The sequence below is a fragment of the Sapajus apella genome, unplaced genomic scaffold (genome assembly GCF_009761245.1).
Source record: "Sapajus apella isolate SASKATOON/1434 unplaced genomic scaffold, GSC_monkey_1.0 scaffold29, whole genome shotgun sequence".
Lineage (NCBI taxonomy): Eukaryota > Metazoa > Chordata > Mammalia > Primates > Cebidae > Sapajus > Sapajus apella.
In genome coordinates, this window is record NW_022436969.1 from 292,067 (window position 1) to 312,945 (window position 20,879).

The 20,879-nt window shown below is 41.3% G+C and overlaps 1 protein-coding gene across 1 annotated transcript; it reads right to left on the reverse strand.

The window, feature by feature from the left end:
* Nucleotides 1–3,700: 3,700 nt before the first annotated feature.
* On the reverse strand, nt 3,701–11,011 carry TTR (transthyretin). Its single transcript, XM_032293114.1, has 4 exons — nt 10,899–11,011; nt 9,852–9,973; nt 7,566–7,701; nt 3,701–3,954 (listed from the first exon to the last, which is right to left on the reverse strand). Exons 1-4 carry the CDS (start codon nt 10,965–10,967, stop codon nt 3,847–3,849), a joined length of 435 nt encoding a protein of 144 aa, XP_032149005.1. The 5' UTR covers nt 10,968–11,011; the 3' UTR covers nt 3,701–3,846.
* Between the last annotated feature and the right edge of the window lie 9,868 nt (nt 11,012–20,879).

Here is a 20,879-nt window from a genome sequence, read left to right on the forward strand (position 1 = left end):
AGAGGGTTGGAAATTCATGATGGAAAAAACTGGATGGGTAGGTTAGGTTCTGGTTAGAGAGTCACTGAATGCTAGGTTTGGAAGCTTGCTTTGAAAATAGATACATAAGGTCAAGCAATTTGCCCAAAGCCATCTGGGAAGCTTTGGAATGCCCTGAAAAACAGAGAAACTTAAGTTTGTCAGAGTAGTTATTGAATTCTCAATTAATTTAAATGGTGAGGAATTGCTCACCTAAAGCCTCGAAATGCCAATGAATGCTCATAAGAAAATCCTTCCAATATCCTGCTTCTAACATATCAACCTTGGTGGCCTCCCGTCAGCCCTACACTTGATTCCCATAAGATACCCCAAAAGATAATTGAATATGTTAATTAATTCCATTCATAACCTTCTGCACTAATTAGAAACACAGGCATCTCTTAATTCCCTAAAGCTGGAGGGATCTTCACCATGATATATCAATTTCCCCATGATCTTAAGAATAGGAATGTGGTCAAAGATTTCATTCTATGATGAACAAATTTGGGGAAGGGGACTACGATGTTTAATTTTTATTTTATTTTATTTTATTTTATTTGTTTTCTGAGACAAAGTCTCACCCCATCACCCAGGCTGGAGGGCAGTGGCACAATCTTGACTCACTGCAACCTCCGCCTCCTGGGTTCAAGCAATTCTCCTGCCTGAGCCTGCCAAATAGTTGGAATTACAGGTTAACACCACCACACCTGGTTAATTTTTTATATCTTTAGTAGAGACGGGGTTTCACCATGCTGGCCAGGCTTGATCTTGAACTCCTGACCTGGTGATCCTCCTGCCTTAGCCTCCCAAAGTGCTGGGATTACAGGTGTGAACCACTGCGCCCAGTCTGTGATGGTTAATTTTATGGTCAACTTGGTTAGGCCTGTTTTTGGTCAAACTCCTGCCTGGTGTTGCTGTGAAAGTATATTTTAGACACAATTGACATTTAAGCCAGTAGACTTTGAGCAAAGTAGATGACCCTTCATAATGTGGGTGAGCCCCTTCCAATCACTTGACCACCTTAAAAGAATAGACTCAGCTTCCCTCTCCTAACCCATGAAGAAGAAGGAATTCTGCTTCCAGGTGAGACTGCAACATCAACCCTTCCCTGGGTTTCCTGCAGGGCCTGCCCTGCAAATTTTAAACTTGCCAGCCCACATAATTTCATGAACCAATTCCTTAAAAAATATGTATATAGTTTCTTTTCTTTCTTTTTTTTTTTTTTTGAGACAGAGTCCTGCTCTGTCACCAGGCTGAAATGCAGTGGCACAATCTCAGATCACTGCAACCTCCACCCTCCGGGTTAAAGTGATTTTCCTGCCTTGGCTTCCTGAGTAGCTGGGACTACAGGTGCCCACCGCCACGCCCAGCTAATTTTTGTATTTTTAGTAGAGACAGGATTTCACCATGTTGGCCAGGCTGGTCTTGAACTCTTGGCCTCATGTGATCTGCCTGCCTTGGCCTCCCAAAGTGCTGGGATTACAAACATGAGCCACCGTGCCTGGCCATATGTATATAGTTTCAAACTGACTCATATTTTAAACCTGTTTTGATTATAAAAATCCATAGCTATTTAACAACAGTCAAATGAATTTGTAGCATTCTGAAAATAGGCAGGTTATTGACTAATACAATCAAGGTAGGTAATAGACTGAACTTTATGAAATTGCCAATATTTAGCCATTTAATCTATAAAAATGGCAATTTGATATGGAGTCACCAATATGCATGGAACAAGGACTTGCTAACAAGATTGAATAGAATTGGAGACATTGATTGTGCTGTGTATTTTGGGAAAAGTGCATGTGAAAAAGTCCAAACCTACACTGTATTCAAGTTTCTTCTCTCAACAGAGCCAGTTAGAGGGTAGCAAGATTTTAGATTTGAATTTGGAGGAAAATAGAAAGACTGCTCAGGTAGGTTTAGGCCTAAGCCATGTGTCTAACTCAGGTTTTACTAGAGAACCCTGGTTGGAGATTATGGGCAAGTGGTAACTATTCTTGTCCCAGCCACCTGACTGATGTCAAGGTTCCCTTCAATGGACCCATGTTGATTTGAAGACAAATTCACAGCTCTAATGGGTGGCAGATAAAACCAGCCTTCACTCTAGCCTCATGTCCCACCAGTCTCAACCCTACTGTGATAGAGACAGTTGTTGGACAACTCAGATTAGTTGTTCTGGGAAATGGCTCCCAGCCAGGGGCCACAATTCTCAGCACGTCTAGATGGGAGCATGTAACTAGCTCTGGCCAGTGAGATGTCAGTGGGACTCAGGTGTGACACTTTAGCACACAGGGGTCTAATACCATACTACCATACCCCCAGTCTGCTGGCTAAATATAACCAGAGTGATCTTGAAGCCACAAGACTAAATCAAACTGTCTCGAAGAGTCACCATTAGAAGGAAAGCCACCCTAAAGAGTCTCTAGAGCCAAGAGTTCTGCGTTGGACCTGGACAAGTCAGACATAGACTGTTACTTTGTTAAGTCCCTGAGATTTGGGGTTATTTGTGATCGCAGCACAACCCACCCCACCTCCGTACCTTTGCCCTTCAACATTCTAAATCACCATCTGTTCTTTCAATTTACCAAATTGTTTCACTTAGCTGAGCCTTGCAAACTATTCTCTCTACCTAGAATACCTTTTCCCTTGTCTGACAAATTACCAACACTCAGATTAAGTGACATCTATTCAGAGTCATTCCCTGATTTCTCTAGGATATTGGCTTCTTCCTCTTTTGTACCCTTTCTGTGGCTTGTACCATAGCCTCCTGTCAAATCGCGATGACACAGTTATCCTCTCAAAAGACTGTAAGTTCTGTAAATAAATGCAGGCACTAGGTCCTATTCTTTATTTCCAGATCACCTAAACTAGTGCCTGGTGTATGCGAGTTCTTCATGCATGGATTTTGGATCAGCCTAAGTAAATTGGGTGTGTGGGTTTCTTTGGTTTGCCCCTGACCCTGCTGATTGCAGTGTGGAGCTGACCTGAGCTGATCAGACAGCCTGAATAGCTGCAGGCGTGTCTCGTTGGAGCAGTCCTTCTCTTAAATCAGTAAAGCACTTCAAAGAAATGCCCAGAGTAGGGGTTGGGTATAGTGGCTTGTGCCTGTAATCCCAGCACTTTGGAAGGTAGAGGCAGGTGGATTACCTGAGGTCAGGAGTTCGAGTCCAGCCTGGCCAAAATGGCGAAACCTCATCTCTACTAAAAATACAAATATTAGCCAAGCGTGGTGGTGGACGCCTGTAATCCCAGCTCCTCAGGAAGCTGAGGCAGGAGAATCTCCTGAACCTAGGAGGCGGAGGTTGCAGCGAGCTGAGATCCCACCACTGCACTCCAGCCTGATCAACAGAGTAAGACTCTGTCTCAAAAAAGAAAAAAATAAAATAAATAAATGCCCACAGTAAAGAAGTGTGCCCTTAGAATGTGTCTTTTGCTATTCACTGAAGGTCACAGGAAAACAACGCTTTCTCATTTGCAGAATGTGTCTTTTTAATGGCTGCAGATCACATTTAATACGTGCTTTGCTTGCAAGACATTGGAAATTTGGATCTCTCCCAGCGTTCTGCCCAGATACTTTCTAGAATTCCTTTGCTTCTTTGTAAAATTTCGATTCTTTTTTTTTTTTTTTTTGAAGGGACAATAGGGAATTTAAAAAATCAAATTAAAATGAAATGAAAAGTGCCTTTCACAGGAATGTTTTATTGTCTCTGCCTGAATTTCTAACATAGCTTATGAGGTAAAAACACTGCTTTAGTAAAAATGGAATACTCTTGGTAACATGAAATCCCATCCCTCGTCCTTCAGATCCCCTGGAGGAGAAGTTCCTCAGTTTCTGGGATCAGAGACGACAGCCGTGGTGGAGTAGGAGTAGGGGCTTAGCAGGGCGGCGACGATGTAGTGGCGGGGGCCGGACTCGTTGGCGGCGAATACCACCTGTGAGAGAAGATAGACAGGATCCATTTCCACCAGAGCCCGAAAAGTGTGACAGAAGACACACACGACTGACCCCCGGAAGTCCACTGCCAAATTAATTAATTTCATTATTTTTTTGGAAGAGTTTGAACAGAAGGAAAAAGCTCAGATACACTGGCAAGCTAAGCCTTTGGAAGCACGTGCAGTCCTTAGAGCAGGAGTTCTCGACTGCCTATAAAATCAGGTCTTGTTTTGCAAATTCACACCAAAGTCAGGGTGGCCCTCACTTGACCTAGGGAAATCCCAGAGACCCTAAAGGCTATGTGTATTTGATTGGTTTTAGAAAAAAAGTGGGGAGAATGCAAAAATGCCTTCATTGAAGAGCTGCTGCAGCAGTGGCTGCCAAGCACAGACTTAGAGACTTGGCATTGGAAACATTCTTCCCATTTTACAGATGAGCAAACCAGACTTGAATTATGGTCTCATCCCAGCCTACATACTGACAGAACCACAGTAGAAAGGTAAGTCTTCTGTCTCCAAGCTCAGAGATTCCCCAACCCCACTATTCTTTGCATTTTGTAACACGAAGACAAAGAAGTATATTTTTATGTATAACAAGCAATGAAATATGAAGTAAAAGCATTACAGGGCTATATTTACAATACAGGCAGAATGTGGAAGATCATGGTGGAATTTTGAAATATATATGCATGCACTAGAGCTCATTTAAGCTTTCTAACTGGGCAAATTGTGGGTCAAAATGCTGTTCCATTTAATCACACAGTTCTGTCAAATTCAGCAGCGTATCTGCGACTCAGGTGCTGGCACAGCCTTGGGTTTCAGAGTGAGGCAAGTTGGGATAAATTGAGGTTAGGAAAGAGGTAGAAGACAGTAAAGATGTGTTTAATTTGATTTATTTTGTGTACAGGCCTTGGATTGAAGTTTGGGCATACTCTGCATAAATACATTTTGTTCCAAATATGGGAAAAAGAAACCCGGATTACTTAGGGATAGGAGGAAAAAAGGATCTGAGTGAATGTACCAAAAACAAAAATAATACTGGGGCAAGAGGAAGTGAGAATCACCTAAGAGTCTCTCTGAAGAACAAAGTGCTCCCCTTAGCCAACTCCCTAGAGTCAACTGATGAAAATGTCTTTTGTTTTATGGTGACATTGACCTTCAGCCCACTAGATTCTTTTTAAAAATTGTAAGAGACATAATCTGTGATCAAAAATCCATGAAGTAGCCAGGCATAGTGGCTCATGCCTGTACTCCCAGCACTTTGGAAGTCTGAGGTGTGTGGATCACTTGCGGTCAGGAGTTCAAGACTAGCCTGGCCAACATGGCAAAACTCTGTCTCAACTAAAAATACAAAAACTATCTGGGCATAGTGGTGCATGCCTGTAATCCCAGCTACTCAGGAGGCTGAGGCAGGAGAATTGTTTGAACCTGGGAGGTAGAGTTTGCAGTGAGCCGAGATTGCACCACTGCATTCTAGCCTGGGTGACAGAGCAAAACTCCGTCTCAAAAAAAAAAAGAAAAAAAAAATCCCTGAAGTGAAGAGGCCTAAGAACTCCAAATAAAAGTTTCCTATTTCCCTTGGTAAATCTAATATTACCACCTGGCTCACTAGCCAAGATAGACGTGAACAGTTCTGGAGGAGGCATTTATCAGAAGAAGCTGCACGAAACCTGCCATGCACCAGTGACTAAAGTGAGGCGCTAGGCCTCATCTCTCACTACTTGCCCTCTCTTGATCTCCATATTTATCCAGGCCTCAAGCTGGGCTGACAGTCCTGCCTAATCTGTCTTATATCAGTCCTTTCCCCTCCATTCCAAGGGTAGGGATGCATTTTCATTTCTAAATCTCCAGCATCTAGCAGAGTGCTCCACACATAGAATGCTTTTATTTTTTTTTTTTAATGTTTCTTGATTGAATACTGCAAGAGTGAATAGCAGACAAGGAAGCTAAGATCTAATGAAAGAACAACACGTGGGCAGTATGGCAATGAACCTTTTTAGATGGCCCCATCAGGCTGAGACCCAGGTCTTAGGCAGGCAACGTTCTCAAGTAGGCAGATCCACTACTCAAGGGTACGGGCTAAGACTCCAGGGCAATGTCTTGTGCTGGGCACTACTGAAATGCTGCTCCTGCCCTGACTGGGCTCTGTGTGTTGCTGCCTGGCTGTGGGGTAATAAGGGACATGCTTCTTTGTAGGTGGGGTCTTCCTTGGTGACTTGTGGGCCCCGGAAGTCAAACAAGCCCCTATCATTTCCCCGGTAACATTGTCTAATAAGTGAACCATTTTATATCAATTGAAAGTCTCATCCATGACTAAGCCAGAGAGAATAGTTCCCTTTCATGCTGAGCTATTTTTGATGGAATTAGTTGATCTTTAACTCTGACCAACATGTCTGGATTCTATTTCCATGACAGCCATCTGTTTCAAATGATTTAAGAAATTAGGCCGGGCACGGTGGCTCACGCCTGTAATCCCAGCACTTTGGGAGGCCGAGGCGGGTGGATCACGAGGTCAAGAGATCGAGACCATCCTGGCCAACATGGTGAAACTCCGTCTCTACTAAAAACTACAAAAAATTAGCTGGGCATGGTGGCGCGTGCCTGTAATCCCAGCTACTCAGGAGGCTGAGGCAGGAGAATTGCCTGAACCCAGGAGGCGGAGGTTGCGGTGAGCCGAGATCGCGCCATTGCACTCCAGCCTGGGTAACAAGAGCGAAACTCCGTCTCATAAAAAAAGAAAAAAAAAGAAATTAAGACAAGGGGGAGGCAGGGAGACTGGGCCCATATATAACTGTTTGACCATCCTTACCATAGGCAGGGGAACAGAGCATGTGACACATGGCTTTTCACAGGGGAAAAAGTTTCCTGGGGCACAATGTGAGACATAGCAGAACTGAGGCCAAACCCAGCCTGGGTCTTATTTGTAAACATTTCTGCTCCTGCATTTCCTAGCTTTGTGGCCTTCTACAAATTATTTGACTTCGTGGTGTCTCATTTTCTTCGTCTGTAAGATGGGGATAATAATAAGACTGACCTCAGTGGCCTGTTCCTGAGGATTAAGAAGGTTAAATATAGAAAACACATAATCGTGTCTGCCACATGGTGTATGCTTGCTAAATGCTATCTATTGTGTTGCCATTATTACTTTGATTTTATTGTCTCTGTATGTATGTGTTCCAAGAATCACTTATCCAAATCTCCAAGGAGCCAGATGTGTTTTGAAATAAAGAACGTTTCAGGTTTTAGGAAAATAAAATGGTGCATTTCTTGTTTCATAACACTCTACGCAGGGTCTGGAGGGCTGCTGCATAAACATATTATTTCATCAGCAAATACATCAATATTCATATCAAGTGGAATGAATAGGCTACAAATAGTGTCATGTAAGTTCAGGTCATGTTACTAAATGGGTTTTCACAAAGTCAAAAAGAAATTTGCTTCTCAGAGTGTTGTGAATTTCTTCTTGTATAAGAGAAAAGGGAACCTTTGGTCATTCATCATCTTCTTTAGGACATTTCTGTAATACGCTAAGTAAAACTGCATTTCCTGGGACACCAAAGCCAAAAACCGAAACCAAAACCAAAACAGCCCTCAAAGGTCTATGTACTCACGTCTGCATGCTCATGGAATGAGGCGATGCCAAGGTTATGCCAGTAAGATTTGCTGTCTATTTCCACTTTGTATATCCCTTTCACAAATTTCTCCTCAGTTGTGAGCCCATGCAGCTCTCCAGACTCACTGGTTTTCCTAGAAGATGTGAAATTCTGGGTTAAGTTAGGCATGGAGGAAACAAATGGCATGGCAAAGTGATACCACACACACACACACACACACACACACACGTTATATACGTTTCCCTTTAACTAAGAAGTGGGGAAAATTCATAACTGTCTGAAATTAAATAGCAAAAAGTTTGCAGAAACTTTTTGAAAAGCTCACTGTAGATTTTTTCCTTTGATAAGAAGAAAGTGTGTATATGTATGTATATATATATATATATATATATAATTTTTATTTATTTATTTGAGACAGAGTTTTACTCTTGTCATCCAGGCTGGAGTGCAATGGCACAATCTCAGTTCACTGCAACCTCCGCTTCTAGGGATTCTTTAGCCTCAGTCTCCCAAGTAGCTGGGATAACAGGCACCTGGCACCATGCCTGGCGAATTTTTATATTGTTTCTAGAGATGTGGCTTCACCATGTTGGCCAGGCTGGGTCTTGAACTCTTGACCTCAGGTGATATGCCCACCTCAGTCTCCAGAAGTACTGGGATTACAGGCATGAGCCACCGCACCCAGCCAGGTATAATGTTTACTTAAGAAAGAGTCCTTGTGATTCAAGATTGATGATTGGATGGGATATTGTGACCATCCCTGGAAGTGGCCATAGCTGTTCTAACTCTGCACTTCTCAGGACAGCAGGGTCTCATCCTATCCCTTGTGGTGTGACAATATCTTTCAGAGCATCTGCATGCCACAGGGAGTATCATTTGCACACACAGTGGAAAATCTAAAGTAGGAAGAAGAACCTGTATCTGACTCTTTTCCCTTTTATATAGTTAACCTCTCTGATAACTCTTTGCCAGCAACAAACACTAGGCAACTTCCATTTCCATGTAAGTACCAGCTCCATAGTTTAATGTTGGAAATTGCTTCCCATTAGACTGCAACAGCTAAGACAGATAAAAATAGAAGTTGTCTTTACTGACTCTGATCGTGCCCCTCCTCCTTTCCCTTTCTTCTTTTCACTTCCTTTTTCTTTTTGGCCCTGGCAAAAGGAAAAAGATTCACAAGAACATTTAAATATTTTTGGTGTCCATTCTCTCTCTACCAAAGAATAGTCCCGTAACCACTTTTCATGTTATGCTTGGCATTTTATATAAACGTAAATGAATTACCAAATAAAAAATTAGTTAAAACCAGACCAAAGAAAATGATCTTCCCAATAATGGTTGAAGAATCATGTGGTTCTTGGGGTTCAATTAAAATGCAACAGAAATTCTTTTCCGAGGAGACGTAAATACATAGCAGTTCCTCTTCTGCTGGGTGCTAAGGGTCTCCTGATTGCTCTTTCAGTCCTTTGCTTAGGTTTATTAATATGTATTTTCCTTGAAGCTTTGCTAGTGCAGGTTAAAAAAAACTCCATGAAAATTGTGAACTGGCTAATGAAGGTGAGCAGTCTCTCTTGCACATGATGTTGGGTGATTGTGGGATGAGTCTGGGGCTGTACTTTGCCTCACGGATCCATCTCTTCTGTCTTTTTTTTTTTTTTTTTTTTTTTTTTTTTACTGAGCTTGTCAGCCCCCCACCTTGCACACAGTAGGTGCCCCAAAGTGTTCATTAGGCAAAAGCCCTGGCTTCTGGGTGATCCAAATTAACTACAGACAGGTGCCCAGTAAACAATGTTCCTGAATTCCTTTCCTGCCATTAATGAGTTAATACACATTGTACCTCTTTCCTAGAAGTTTAAGACAAGGATTCTCATCTTTGGTGTTACCCAGAGACACCAGAGAATCTGTGAAACTCCTAAAATTGCATACATGGTTTTGTATGGGTGGGTGTCTGTGCATTTTTTCTGGGCATAGAGTCTTTAGTTTTCATCACCTATGTAAAGTGATTGGTGACCCAAAAGGGTTGCAAGCCCCAGCTAGAGGAGAGGCATTCTGATTCCTTCTTTTCCCGGCTGTCTGCCCCTAAATGATGCTCAGGTTCCTGGTCACTTCCTAGCTAAGCAAAACAAAGAGAGGGCATCCTTCAGAGGGTACATTTGATCTCTGCCCACGTTATTTAATCGACTTATAAATTCTTTAGCGGAGGATGTGAGCCTCTCTCTACCATATAAGGGGAGAATGGGACGATAAAACCAAGTCCCATGAGAGGGTTCTTTGGCGACTTACCCAAAGGCAAATGGCTCCCAGGTCTCATCAGCAGCCTTTTTGAACACACTCACAGCCACATTGATGGCAGGACGGCCTTGGACCGCATCTAGAACTTTGACCATCAGAGGACAGCTGTATCCCTGGGTGTAGAGAAGACAAGTGAGAAGGTAACAAAATTGATCAGAGTGGAAGGATTTATGGTTTATGGTATTAGAAATCTGGAACAAAGCAAGAATTATACACTGATCCCATTATCAGGAACATAAGTGTTGACAATTAATGAGCTTCCCTACTCAGTATAACACAGACATAATTATTTCCAAAGCAAGAATGGTTTCTGCCTCCAGACATGCCTCTATCAACCAAGGATGTGTATAATGAATTTTAAGGGAGAAAATTGGCCCCCTGAGAATAGCTGCTTTGTTAAGCCTCTCCATTTGAGTGGAATTACTGAAAAGATGTAATGTACCATACACAGGACCAAAGAGTTTTCCCTGAGATCATTTTAGTTGTTGCTATAGTCGCTTCCTCTTACCGGTTGTTATAAAATAACGTCAGTCTACATCCTGACCTATTTTATAGTATTAATTAATTCTTCTAGAGGATTTAAGAATTAGATAGATATCTAGAATATTGCTCACCAGCCTTTTAAAGATTAATCAATAAATATATTTTGACTAGCTATAGGGCCAGAATATAATCTCATGCGGTTTGCCCCCCAAATACATTTGATAAAGGGACGCTTTTTTGAAAATTCAGTATTAACAGCTCCTTAATATCACATCTTTATTTCTATCATCTGCCTGAGGAAATTGAGGTACCAGACATTGCAAACCCAATGCACCAAAGCTATGAGGCAGAATGCCCAGAATTCAAGTCCCAGCTCAGTAAGCTCAGCGGAGCTTCATTCTTTTTGAAGTTCAGATCAAAGATATTTAAAACAGATGCTGAGTACCCTTGCCCTTGTAACAAAAGCTGGTTGGCAAAGCCAGAAGGAGCCACTTCTACTTCATGTAGTCTGCATCTTAAATGTAGAAACAGGATGTCACAGAAACAAACACTCACCATATGGCCAGCCTCAGACGCAAATACTAGTCCAGCGAGGCAGAGGAGGAGCAGATGATGAGAAGCCATCCTGCCAAGAATGAGTAGAGTTCTGTGATGGCTGCTCCCAGCCTGGGGCTTTTATACTCACTTCTCCTGAGCTAGGCTGCTTATCCCTGCCAATCTGACTCCAAACCTGCTGATTCTGATTATTGACTTAGTCAACAAAGAGAGAATAAGTAACCCATACAAATATGAACCTTGTCTGGAGAGATTAGAGCACTGGGACATAAGCTCTATGAAATATTCTTAATAGGTCATTTGACCAGTTAGATTACCAAAACAATCAAAACAAAACAACAATAGTCTTCTCCCTGTGTGGCTGCATGCACTAACATTCTTGGGGTATCTTTTTTCCTCTCTTACATATTTCTATGCATGTTTTCCATTTTTATCATTTTTGTCTTTCACTTTTGATGCAAGATTTTAGACAGATGAAAGTTGTAATAATGTATTTCATGTTGAATGACATTTGGCTGCACAGTCTGAATTGTAGTGCGTTAGAAAATGTTTGCTCTTGATGGATTCATGGGTCAACAAGGAAAAGCCCTTGGCAGTGCTCACATTTTTAAAAGTGTACATTTTAGCCAAACTGCCATTTGGAAGCTTTGCTTAGTTAGCCATTTCTCCATAGTGTGTGTGTGTGTGTGTGTGTGTGTGTGTGTGTGTGTGTGTACGTGCACGTGTGTGTTCTGCCCAAATAAGGTCCACTTCAATCTAAGACAGACTGGCATCTTCCTCTCTTCCCTTCCTCCCTCCCTTCTTTCCTTCTTTTTTTTTTGACAGGGTCTCACTTTGACACCCTGGCTGGAGTGCAGTGACATGATCACAGCTTACTTCAGCCTTGACCTCCCGGGCTCAGGTCATCCTCCAACCTCAGCTTCTTAGCCTCCTCCCCAGGCTGGTCTTGAACTCCTGGACTCAAGCAATTCGCCCACCTTGGCCTTCCAAAGTGCTGGAATTACAGGTGTGGGCCACTCAGCTGGGCCAGAATGACATATTTCAACCTGGCATCGATGATCCTAAATACAGAGAACTAAATCTTCTTTACTGTGTCTCCTGCTTTGGGCATGCAGGAACAAGGCTGCCAGCTGGTTTTTGACAGAACCAAACTTGCTGGAAGAAAGTAGAGATGACTGAGAGAACCAGAAGCCACAATTGACAACAGATTCTTTTCCTCCTGGCCAGCTTGTTAATACAAGTCCAGAAGTTATGATGATTTGATGACTCATTAATCAAGTACAAAATCCTGTGTGTGTGTGTGTGTGTGTGTGTGTGCGCACTAGCATACATGGCCTTGTTCGTGGATAAATTAAGACAGGTTTTTGTCCTTATAAGACAAATATGTAGAAGATATAGAGAAGACAAATATGTAGAAGATATAGAGAAGGCAAATATTTTGGACAAGTATGTGGCAAGAGTGAGTCCAGTTTGGAGCAGTAGGAGTTGAGGGAACATTTCCATAACTGATAGAGTCAGATTAGAAAAAATTCAACAAGAAATCGTGAAGCACAGGGACTTTCAGGGAGTAGTGGAAGGGACAGAAAGGCCTTTTAGGGACATGGGAATGTGCAGGAGAGCACTCCGGGAGGTGGGTTGACCTCTCACAGCAATGAGCAAATCTAGTTGAGAATCTTTGACCCTTAGAGTTTGACTAGGAAGCAGCAGCAGAAAGACGTTTGCATTTGGAGTTGGATGACCCGCGTCATCCGATCTCAGTTCTGCTGCCCCGTTTCCAGGATGACCTTCTATGAGTTATTTACTATCTCAGCTACTTGGTGAACTCATTTGCAAAGCAGAAATACCTACTTTTCTACTTCAAAGGCCTGTTCTAATAACCTTTAATATGAGATGATGTACAAGCCTTTTGTAAACTGTAAACTACTATCTTGGTGTAAAAGCATAACTAATAGAATTTGGTTCAACATCTACGCCTCAGGAGAAAAATCCTTTCTCAAATAACATCTCTCAATATGTCATCCAGTATCTGCTTGGTAATTTCCTATTGTTCAGAACCTGGAGAGAGAACATTTTCTCTGGCTATGAATAGTAAATATTTGGAAGTTCTTTTAGAACCCAAGTGAAATCTACTGTGCATGCGTTTTAGCATGGTACTCTGTTGAAACTCAGAATCATCTCTTGTAGACCCAGTGACCTGGAAACCGGGGGCTGCCATTAGCCCATCAACATGTTATATTTGGGCTGCACAGTGTCTCTTTCAACATTTTGTAATAGTTGCTAAAATTAAAAATGGAGACATGTTGCATAACAATTTGGATTTCTGGCTTCCCTTAAGAAATCAAAAATGACGGCAGCGTTAGGCCCACATTCACACACGACAGCCATCATCAGAAGGTCACTGTCAGGCACTACGACTCCTGAGGCCTCCCTGCCAATGCCAAGGCTAGGTGGATTCTCTGGTGGCATATCATGCTTGAGCTTTTTTCTTTTCCTACACATGGCTCGTTTCTCTCATCTGTGTTTCTGCTCAGCCTTTTGCAAATTTGAGTTTGTGATTGCTGGTCTTCCAACAGCCACGTAAGTAGTTATTTTCCTTTTGCCAGACATTCCTTCTTCTGTGAATGAATCTTGTTTAGACATAGTTTCTAAGGTCCTTAGCATCCTGAACTTCCTTCTCTGACATACTCCCATTGGTCAAAGTTTCTCTTCAAATGTGATGCTCTGAACAAGACACAGTCTCTGGAGTAGATCAGGCCAACCCACAGGATGTTGAGGCTGTTGCCTCCCTTGGCAAAGGCACTTTAGTGTAAATGTTGTACCTAGAATCCATCTGTAACTGTAGTAACTGTGACCCTCCCGTCATCGTAACTCTACCCACTGTGATCTGTTGGTCACAATAACCCAAAATAATCCATATTATCTGTCATCCTATGCCTTGATCATTTATGAATTTTAACCCAAATATGGGAACCTAAGTTCGTATCGGATAGAGCTCATCCTTTAGTTTCAACCCCCCACTTGATCCTTGATATGGTTAGGCTCTGTGCCCCCACCCTAATCTCATTTTAAATTGTAATCCCCGTAATCCCCACATGTCAAGGGAGAGACCAGGTGGAGGTAATTGAATTATGGGTGCTTGTGATAGTGAGTGAGTGGATCTGGTGGTTTTACAGGGGCTTTTCTCCCTTTGCTCAGTAGCTCTCCTTCCTGCCAACTTGTGAGGAAGGTGTTTTGCTTTCCCTTTGCTTTCTACCATGATTGTAAGTTTCCCGAGGCCTTCCTAGTTATGCTAGTTATGCTGAACTGTGAGTCAATTAAACCTCTTTCCTTTATAAATTACCCAGTCTCAGGTAGTTCTTTATAGCAGTATGAAAATGGACTAATACTATCCTATTGACATCATTAATAGTTGTTCTGTGAATTCCTCTCTTAGAAAGCTTTCTAGGCCATGCCCTTGGTCACTTTGACTTGCTTTCTTTCTGAACTGTCATTGATCTGGAAATCATTAATGAAATTTGCATTTGAACAAGACAAGGAAGTGGAGAAAAAGTAAGGCAATTCAGGATACACAGAAGATCCTAAATTTTATTGGAAAATCATTGATAAAGCTTAAAGAGATAAAGATTATTTTTTAATATAAAAAGACAAGAGGGTTCAAAAAATAGAATAAGATCTGCTATTTGATAGCACAAAAGAGTGATTATAATGAATGATTGTATATTTTAAAATAAAGAGTGTAATTGGATTGTTTGTAACTCAAAAGATAAATGCTTGAGGAGATTGATACCCCATTTTCCATGTTGTGCTAATTCCACATTGCATGCCTGTATCAAAACATTGCATGTACCCCGTAAATATATACAACTATGTATCCACAAAAAATTAAACTTAAAAAGATATAAAAAGAGAAAATTTTGGTAGAGACTTAAAGATGCAATGTGGGTAGTCCGGAGTCAAAGTGAGAGCTCTGGGAGAAGCAGCTTGCAGTGTTTTAGGTGAGAGAAGACTAAGTCTAAAGCATGGAGTAAAAAGCAAAAAATGGAGAGGGAATGCATTATTTGTTAAAGGAATGGTTGTATGGAACCCGTGGCAATGACAAATACAAGAAAAATCCAATGTTTCTTGCCTAAGAAGCAATTTATGATGAGAGAGAGCTATAGGATTAAACATACACTCTCAAAGATAAGAAGGTCTTCCTTTCCTGTGTTTATTTGAGTTTGTGAAAGCTCTTCTTGGAGGTTGATTACATAGGGTCTGTGAAGAGGAATGAATTAGGGTCAGTCATCACCACATTCCTGGAGACCTAAGTGGTTGCTGCAGATACTGTGTACTTGGGCACAATCAGTAGCTATGAAGATCCAATGTCTTAAAACAAAAGAAGCACCAGTGAAGCATTTCAGCTGCAAGTTTATGTCTTATTAGCCATGTACTTTTCCCTCTCAATCTGACCATGGGGCTATAGCTTAGATGTGTAATTGAGGTGAAAAAGACAAATTTGATGACAACATTTCTCTTCCCCCTACAGAATAGGCTGTGATTAAGGAACACATTGAATGGCTCTGAGCTGAGGGTTCTTCTACCCTCTTCCTTGTAATGGGCAGTTTTATCTATGAAAATTTTTGATATTATAGATAAACTCTTTCTTCTTGGTTTATTTTCTGAGGGTGCATGTCAGTTGCTAGGCAGTAATCTGTTGACACTGAAATGCCCACTCATATTAATGTGGCTAAGCTGATTAGCCAGAGTGGGGCATAGGCTGGCTGAGTGCTGAGACTGGGCCTCATGGTGGGGTTTAGGGGAGAATGGAAACGATGGTATTTGGGGGCCCTAGATCTTTGTAGATTGAAGAATTCAATTTTGTCAGCTCCCCTTGAGGTGAGTAAGCCTTGGGGGTTTGATTAATGGTAAGCAAATCATAAAATATTCATTTTAAAACTATAATACCAATTTAATTAACAGTCAGATGGTTGCTAGGTAAGAAAGAAACTGAAGTAAAGGGCCCTGGCTAATTTTTTGCGAGTATTTCATCTGGACTGTGGGAGAGCTAGGAAAGCTGTCCAGCTTCTCTGTAGCACATACTTTTCTTGTGCTTGGAATGCTTGTGTCTGCCTTATCCGGCATGCCTCTCCTCAGCCACTGTTGAATAAACACAGAAAAAGTCTTTCCCTTATCTTCCCTTCTTCCCTTGTCCATGTAGATAACCACTCAAGTAAAGGCAAACATTATCTAGGATATATTAATTAGACCATGTTTCATTTTTTGTTAATTGTAGTTTGAGTTTCTTGGTTGAATTTTGGGAGCCAACCTAGTTAGGGACAACCATCAAGAACTCCCTTGTGTAAGAATCTTGCACAACTCTTAGCCTGCATGCTGCCATGCCCCATATTTGGCGACTGTATAACTGAGAGTGGCAACTTCAGTCCCAGCCATGGCTTGAGAACACACCCTGTCTCTATCTGGGGGATTTTGCTATGTATTGGTAGCTCTGATGAGTCAGTCAAGACACCCATACCTTGGTCCAGGTTAATATCTGTCTTAGTAATCACACATGTGTTAGAAGATTTTATCCACAAACAATTATTAGTCACAGTTAGAGTTTTGGCTTCTAGAGTTACTCAAAGCTCACCCACCTCTACCTATGGGACAGATAGGCAGACAAAAGAGAAAGTTTAAAATGTTAAGATATTTTTAAAAGAATCTAGTTGGCAGATTTTCTTTGGGCTTCTCTTTATTTTCTCACCTGCAGCTCTCATGCAGCTAGTGTGGCAAAACAGGCTTGAGGTTGGAGGCCACTTAGGTGGCCTGTCTGGCCAGGATCTATGAAGGAAGGAGGTGGGGGTGTGGCCTTCCAGATACGTGATATGAAATAGACAATTTTCCTCTCCAAACACATCCTTTTGATGCTTAATAACTTAGACCCATTTACCAAGAGACTGCATTGGGGTATGAGTCAATAGCACCAGCCAGAATTAAAGAGGATTTGTTTGGTTGACTTTATGTCTATACTTACTTACATATCCCTTAGATCAGCTGCACTGATTCTGTGGCCATAATCCAGTGTACATGGTTCAGGATATATATTTTGGCTACTTCTATCTTCTTTCAACCTTGGAACTGAGAGAGATATTTTAAATTCAGCAACTAATTTCAAAGAAGCAACTATTAAGCATCTTCCTAATGCAAGCCAATGTGCTAGCCAATATGGGAGCTATCAAGAGGCATGTGCCTTCAAGTGGCTTATAATTTAATTATTAAGGAAATATATATATATATATATATATATATATATATATATATATGTGAAAGAATGGTTAACATCACTGATCATTAGAGAAATGCAAATCAAAACTACACTGAGATATCATCTCACACCAGTCAGAATGGCTGCTTTTAAAAAGTCAAAAACAACAGATGCTGGCAAGGTTGTGGAGAAAAAGGAACAGTTTTGTACTGTTGATGGGAGTGTAAATTAGTTTAACTATTGTGGAAGACAGTGTGGCTACTCCTCAAAGACCTAGAGGCAGAAATACCATTTGACCCAGCAACCGCATTACTGGGTATATACTCAACAGAATTTAAATCCTTCTATTGTAAATAACACATGCACATGTATGTTCATTGAAGCACTATTTACAATAGCAAAGACATGGAATAAACCCAAGTGCCCATCAATGATAGACTGGATAAAGAAAATGTGGGACATATACAACATGAAATACTATGCATAAATGAAAGGGAATGAGACCATGTCCTTTGCAGGGACATGGATGGAGTTGGAAGACATTAGCCTCAGCAAACTAATGCAGGAAGAGAAAACCAAACACCACATGTTCTCACTTATAAGTAGGGGGAACAACACACACTGGGGCCTTTTGGAGGAGGGGCAAGTGGGGGAGGGAGAGCATCAGAAAGAATAGCTAATGGACACTGGGCTTAATACTTAGGTGATGGAATGATCTGTGCAGCAAACCACCATGGCACATATTTACCTATGTAACAAACCTGCATGCCCTTCACATGTACCCCTGAACTTAAAAGTTGAAGAAGGAAAAATGTATATATTTTTGCCCAGTTAGTAGAAAACAGTTGATGAGGTAGACGATAATTCACAGAGGGAGGAAGTAACTTTGGGATCATGGAAAGCTTCTGTGAAGAGGTGAGATTGAAGCTTGATCATCAAGGAGAAATACAATCTACTCAGGAAAAAGAGAACAGTGTGTATAATTCCTCTTCCATACAAGCGGGAATGCATTTGAGAGCTTCAAGTTGATGGAGATGGAAGAAGAAATTAATAGCATGAGTGCTGTGGAACTAGGAATGGACGAAAAGAATCTGACGAAGCATCAGTGTTAAAGGGCTAGGCCGAAAGGGTCAGACCAGGCATGAGGCAGTGGGACAGTCATGGAGACAATGAAACAAGCAGGTCAGGAGAGGTAGGAGCAGTTCTAGAGCCAGGGATCTGATGGAGTCTGGACCACAGAGACATCTGAATACTGTGCATCAATTTTCCACATGCATAAAAATAATTTTTATATAGATAAAATTATATGTTATATATACACACATATTTATTTTACGTGTGTGTGTGTGTGTGTGTGTGTGTGTGTGTGTGTGTGTGTGTATCAGCATTTTGGGATAAATGGAAGAGACTGCTCCATTTGGAGATAATGAGTCCAGGGAATCCAGCTGCCCCAGGCCTCACTTGGCAACTCCAAGGGCAGAAGAGACCACTTGTTACACCTGGTTTGGAAGTTTCAGCATAACACGCTGAGGTCTAGTTAAGAGTGTTTGGCTATGATATTTGTTATTGCCATCATAGATGTTATTGGACTCTTGGTGCCTCTTCAGAGAAGGAGGATAAGGGAGCATCTCTGAGCACTGAGTTTATAGGACAAGACAATCTGTTTTACAAGATGTGTACACCAGAATGAGTAAAGGTGTAGAAATGGAAGAGCACTAGGCATGGCCTGAGAACAAGGAGAAGAGCAGTGCCTACTGTGTGGATTATATGAACCTAATGAGATGAACCAGAGATACCATTTGGAGTCAGACTGTGGAGGATCTTTAGTGTTCTCCTGAAAAGTTTGAGTTTTCTCTGTAAGCAGGAACATAAATCTATCTGGTAACTCAGGGCTGTTACCCATGGAGCACTCTGCCTCATGAGGTGGGGCAGCCCATTGCCACTAGGGTACTCTCAGGCAGGGTAGAAGCTTGCTGACTCTCAGGCAGGAGTGCTGGGGATGGGGCTTTGCAGTAAGTCAGAGTTGGAAATTCATGACCTTTAAAGTCCTTTCCAATAATGAGTCTACATAAGGGGGTTGTTGAGAGTTCTGAGTGACAGAATGACAGGATGGAAACTGTGGAGCCTGACCCTGGAGAAGGCTGGAGGAGAAAAATATACAGATTAAGTGGCCATTTAGGACACTAATATAGTTGTGTAATCAGGAGGGTCCAGCCTGTGGGTCAAGGCTACTTGCACACCTGCCCTTCTGAAGTTATTGCAGATTCTGGAGTCTACATGCACACTTGTATTTTCTCAATAAAATGTTACTAAAAAGGCTTCTATAATATGAAGGTCTGAATATGTTTTAGCATACTTTAAAAAGATATATTGCACTATAATTTACATACAGTAAAATTCTTTTTTAGGTGTACAGTTATATGAATTTTGACAAATGTATGTAAGTCATGTAATTAACAACAGAATCAAGAGTTGTAGTATTTCCATCCAAAAAAATTCCATGACACCATTTTGTAGTGAATTTCCTCCTTCCTCCCAGCCCCTGGAAGCCACTGATTTGTCTTCTGTCCCTATAGTTTTGCCTTTTCCACAATGTCATACCCATTGAGTCATGCAGTAAATAGCCTTGTCAGTGTGGCTTCTCTGATTTGGCATAATTTCTTTTAACATTCCTCCATGTTGTTGCATGTTTTATTAATTTTTTCCTTAATTCATGAGTAGTATTCAATGGAGTAGAGATACCACAATTTATCAGTTCACCACTTAGCAACAGTTCAATTGTTTCCAGTTTTTGGTGATTGTCTCATACGTTTTCAAATGTAAAAAACAATGTTCGTGCAAAGATGGAGAACGTATCTAACAATCATAGGTAGTATTTGTGAAATGGAATGAGTTGTCCAAGAACTTAGAAACTGTGATATGGGAGATACACTAAGAAATCAGCCTAGCATGAGAAGAGCAGAGCCATGCCACATCACCTCAGCAGGGGCTCTTTACCTGGGCTCCACAAATCCTTGATGTCTGTGGGCAGAATTCAGGAAATCTGTGACTACTGGATGAGAAAAAAATTACATCTTTATACAAACCTGATTGCAATTTAGCATTTTCTTAAATTATGAATGTAGATAATAAGCCAGGGAAGTTATTAGCAGTAACTATGACTTTGTCACCAATAGAAATTACAGATATATTCACATCACATCTAGTTGATGGATGTATTTTGAAATATTCTTTATGCTCATCCCTACCTTGAAATTATGCTAGTTATTAGACCCAGGGATAGATTTTGTAACTAATAAAGATGCACATATATTACTATGTGACAATTTAAGAAATACTTTAATAGAGGGATTTCAACACATTTGGTTTCCTTTTTCATTCTCTGTATTTAATTTTATGCACAATAAGGTGAAGAACTTGGGCAAAGACACAGAATAACCTCTCCCAGGCCATCAAGGCGTGGCTGTAATCGAATGGAATCTATGAGCACATGTAAAGAAAATGGCACTCCTCCCTGGAATTTGTTAGCAGTGGAAGGAAATAAATAGGAAGTGGTAGTGTGTTGGGTTTTTGGACTGTGAACTTTTGCTGGAGTAGGAAACACGGCTGCAAAGACTTGCTACACAGATATGCCAGAAAGAGAATATACTAGTCATTCTGGCCTGTGTGACTGCAGGATTTCTTATGGACTATTACTACACTGAGATTCTCACTTATGCCCTAGTGTTTGAGAGCTTGGT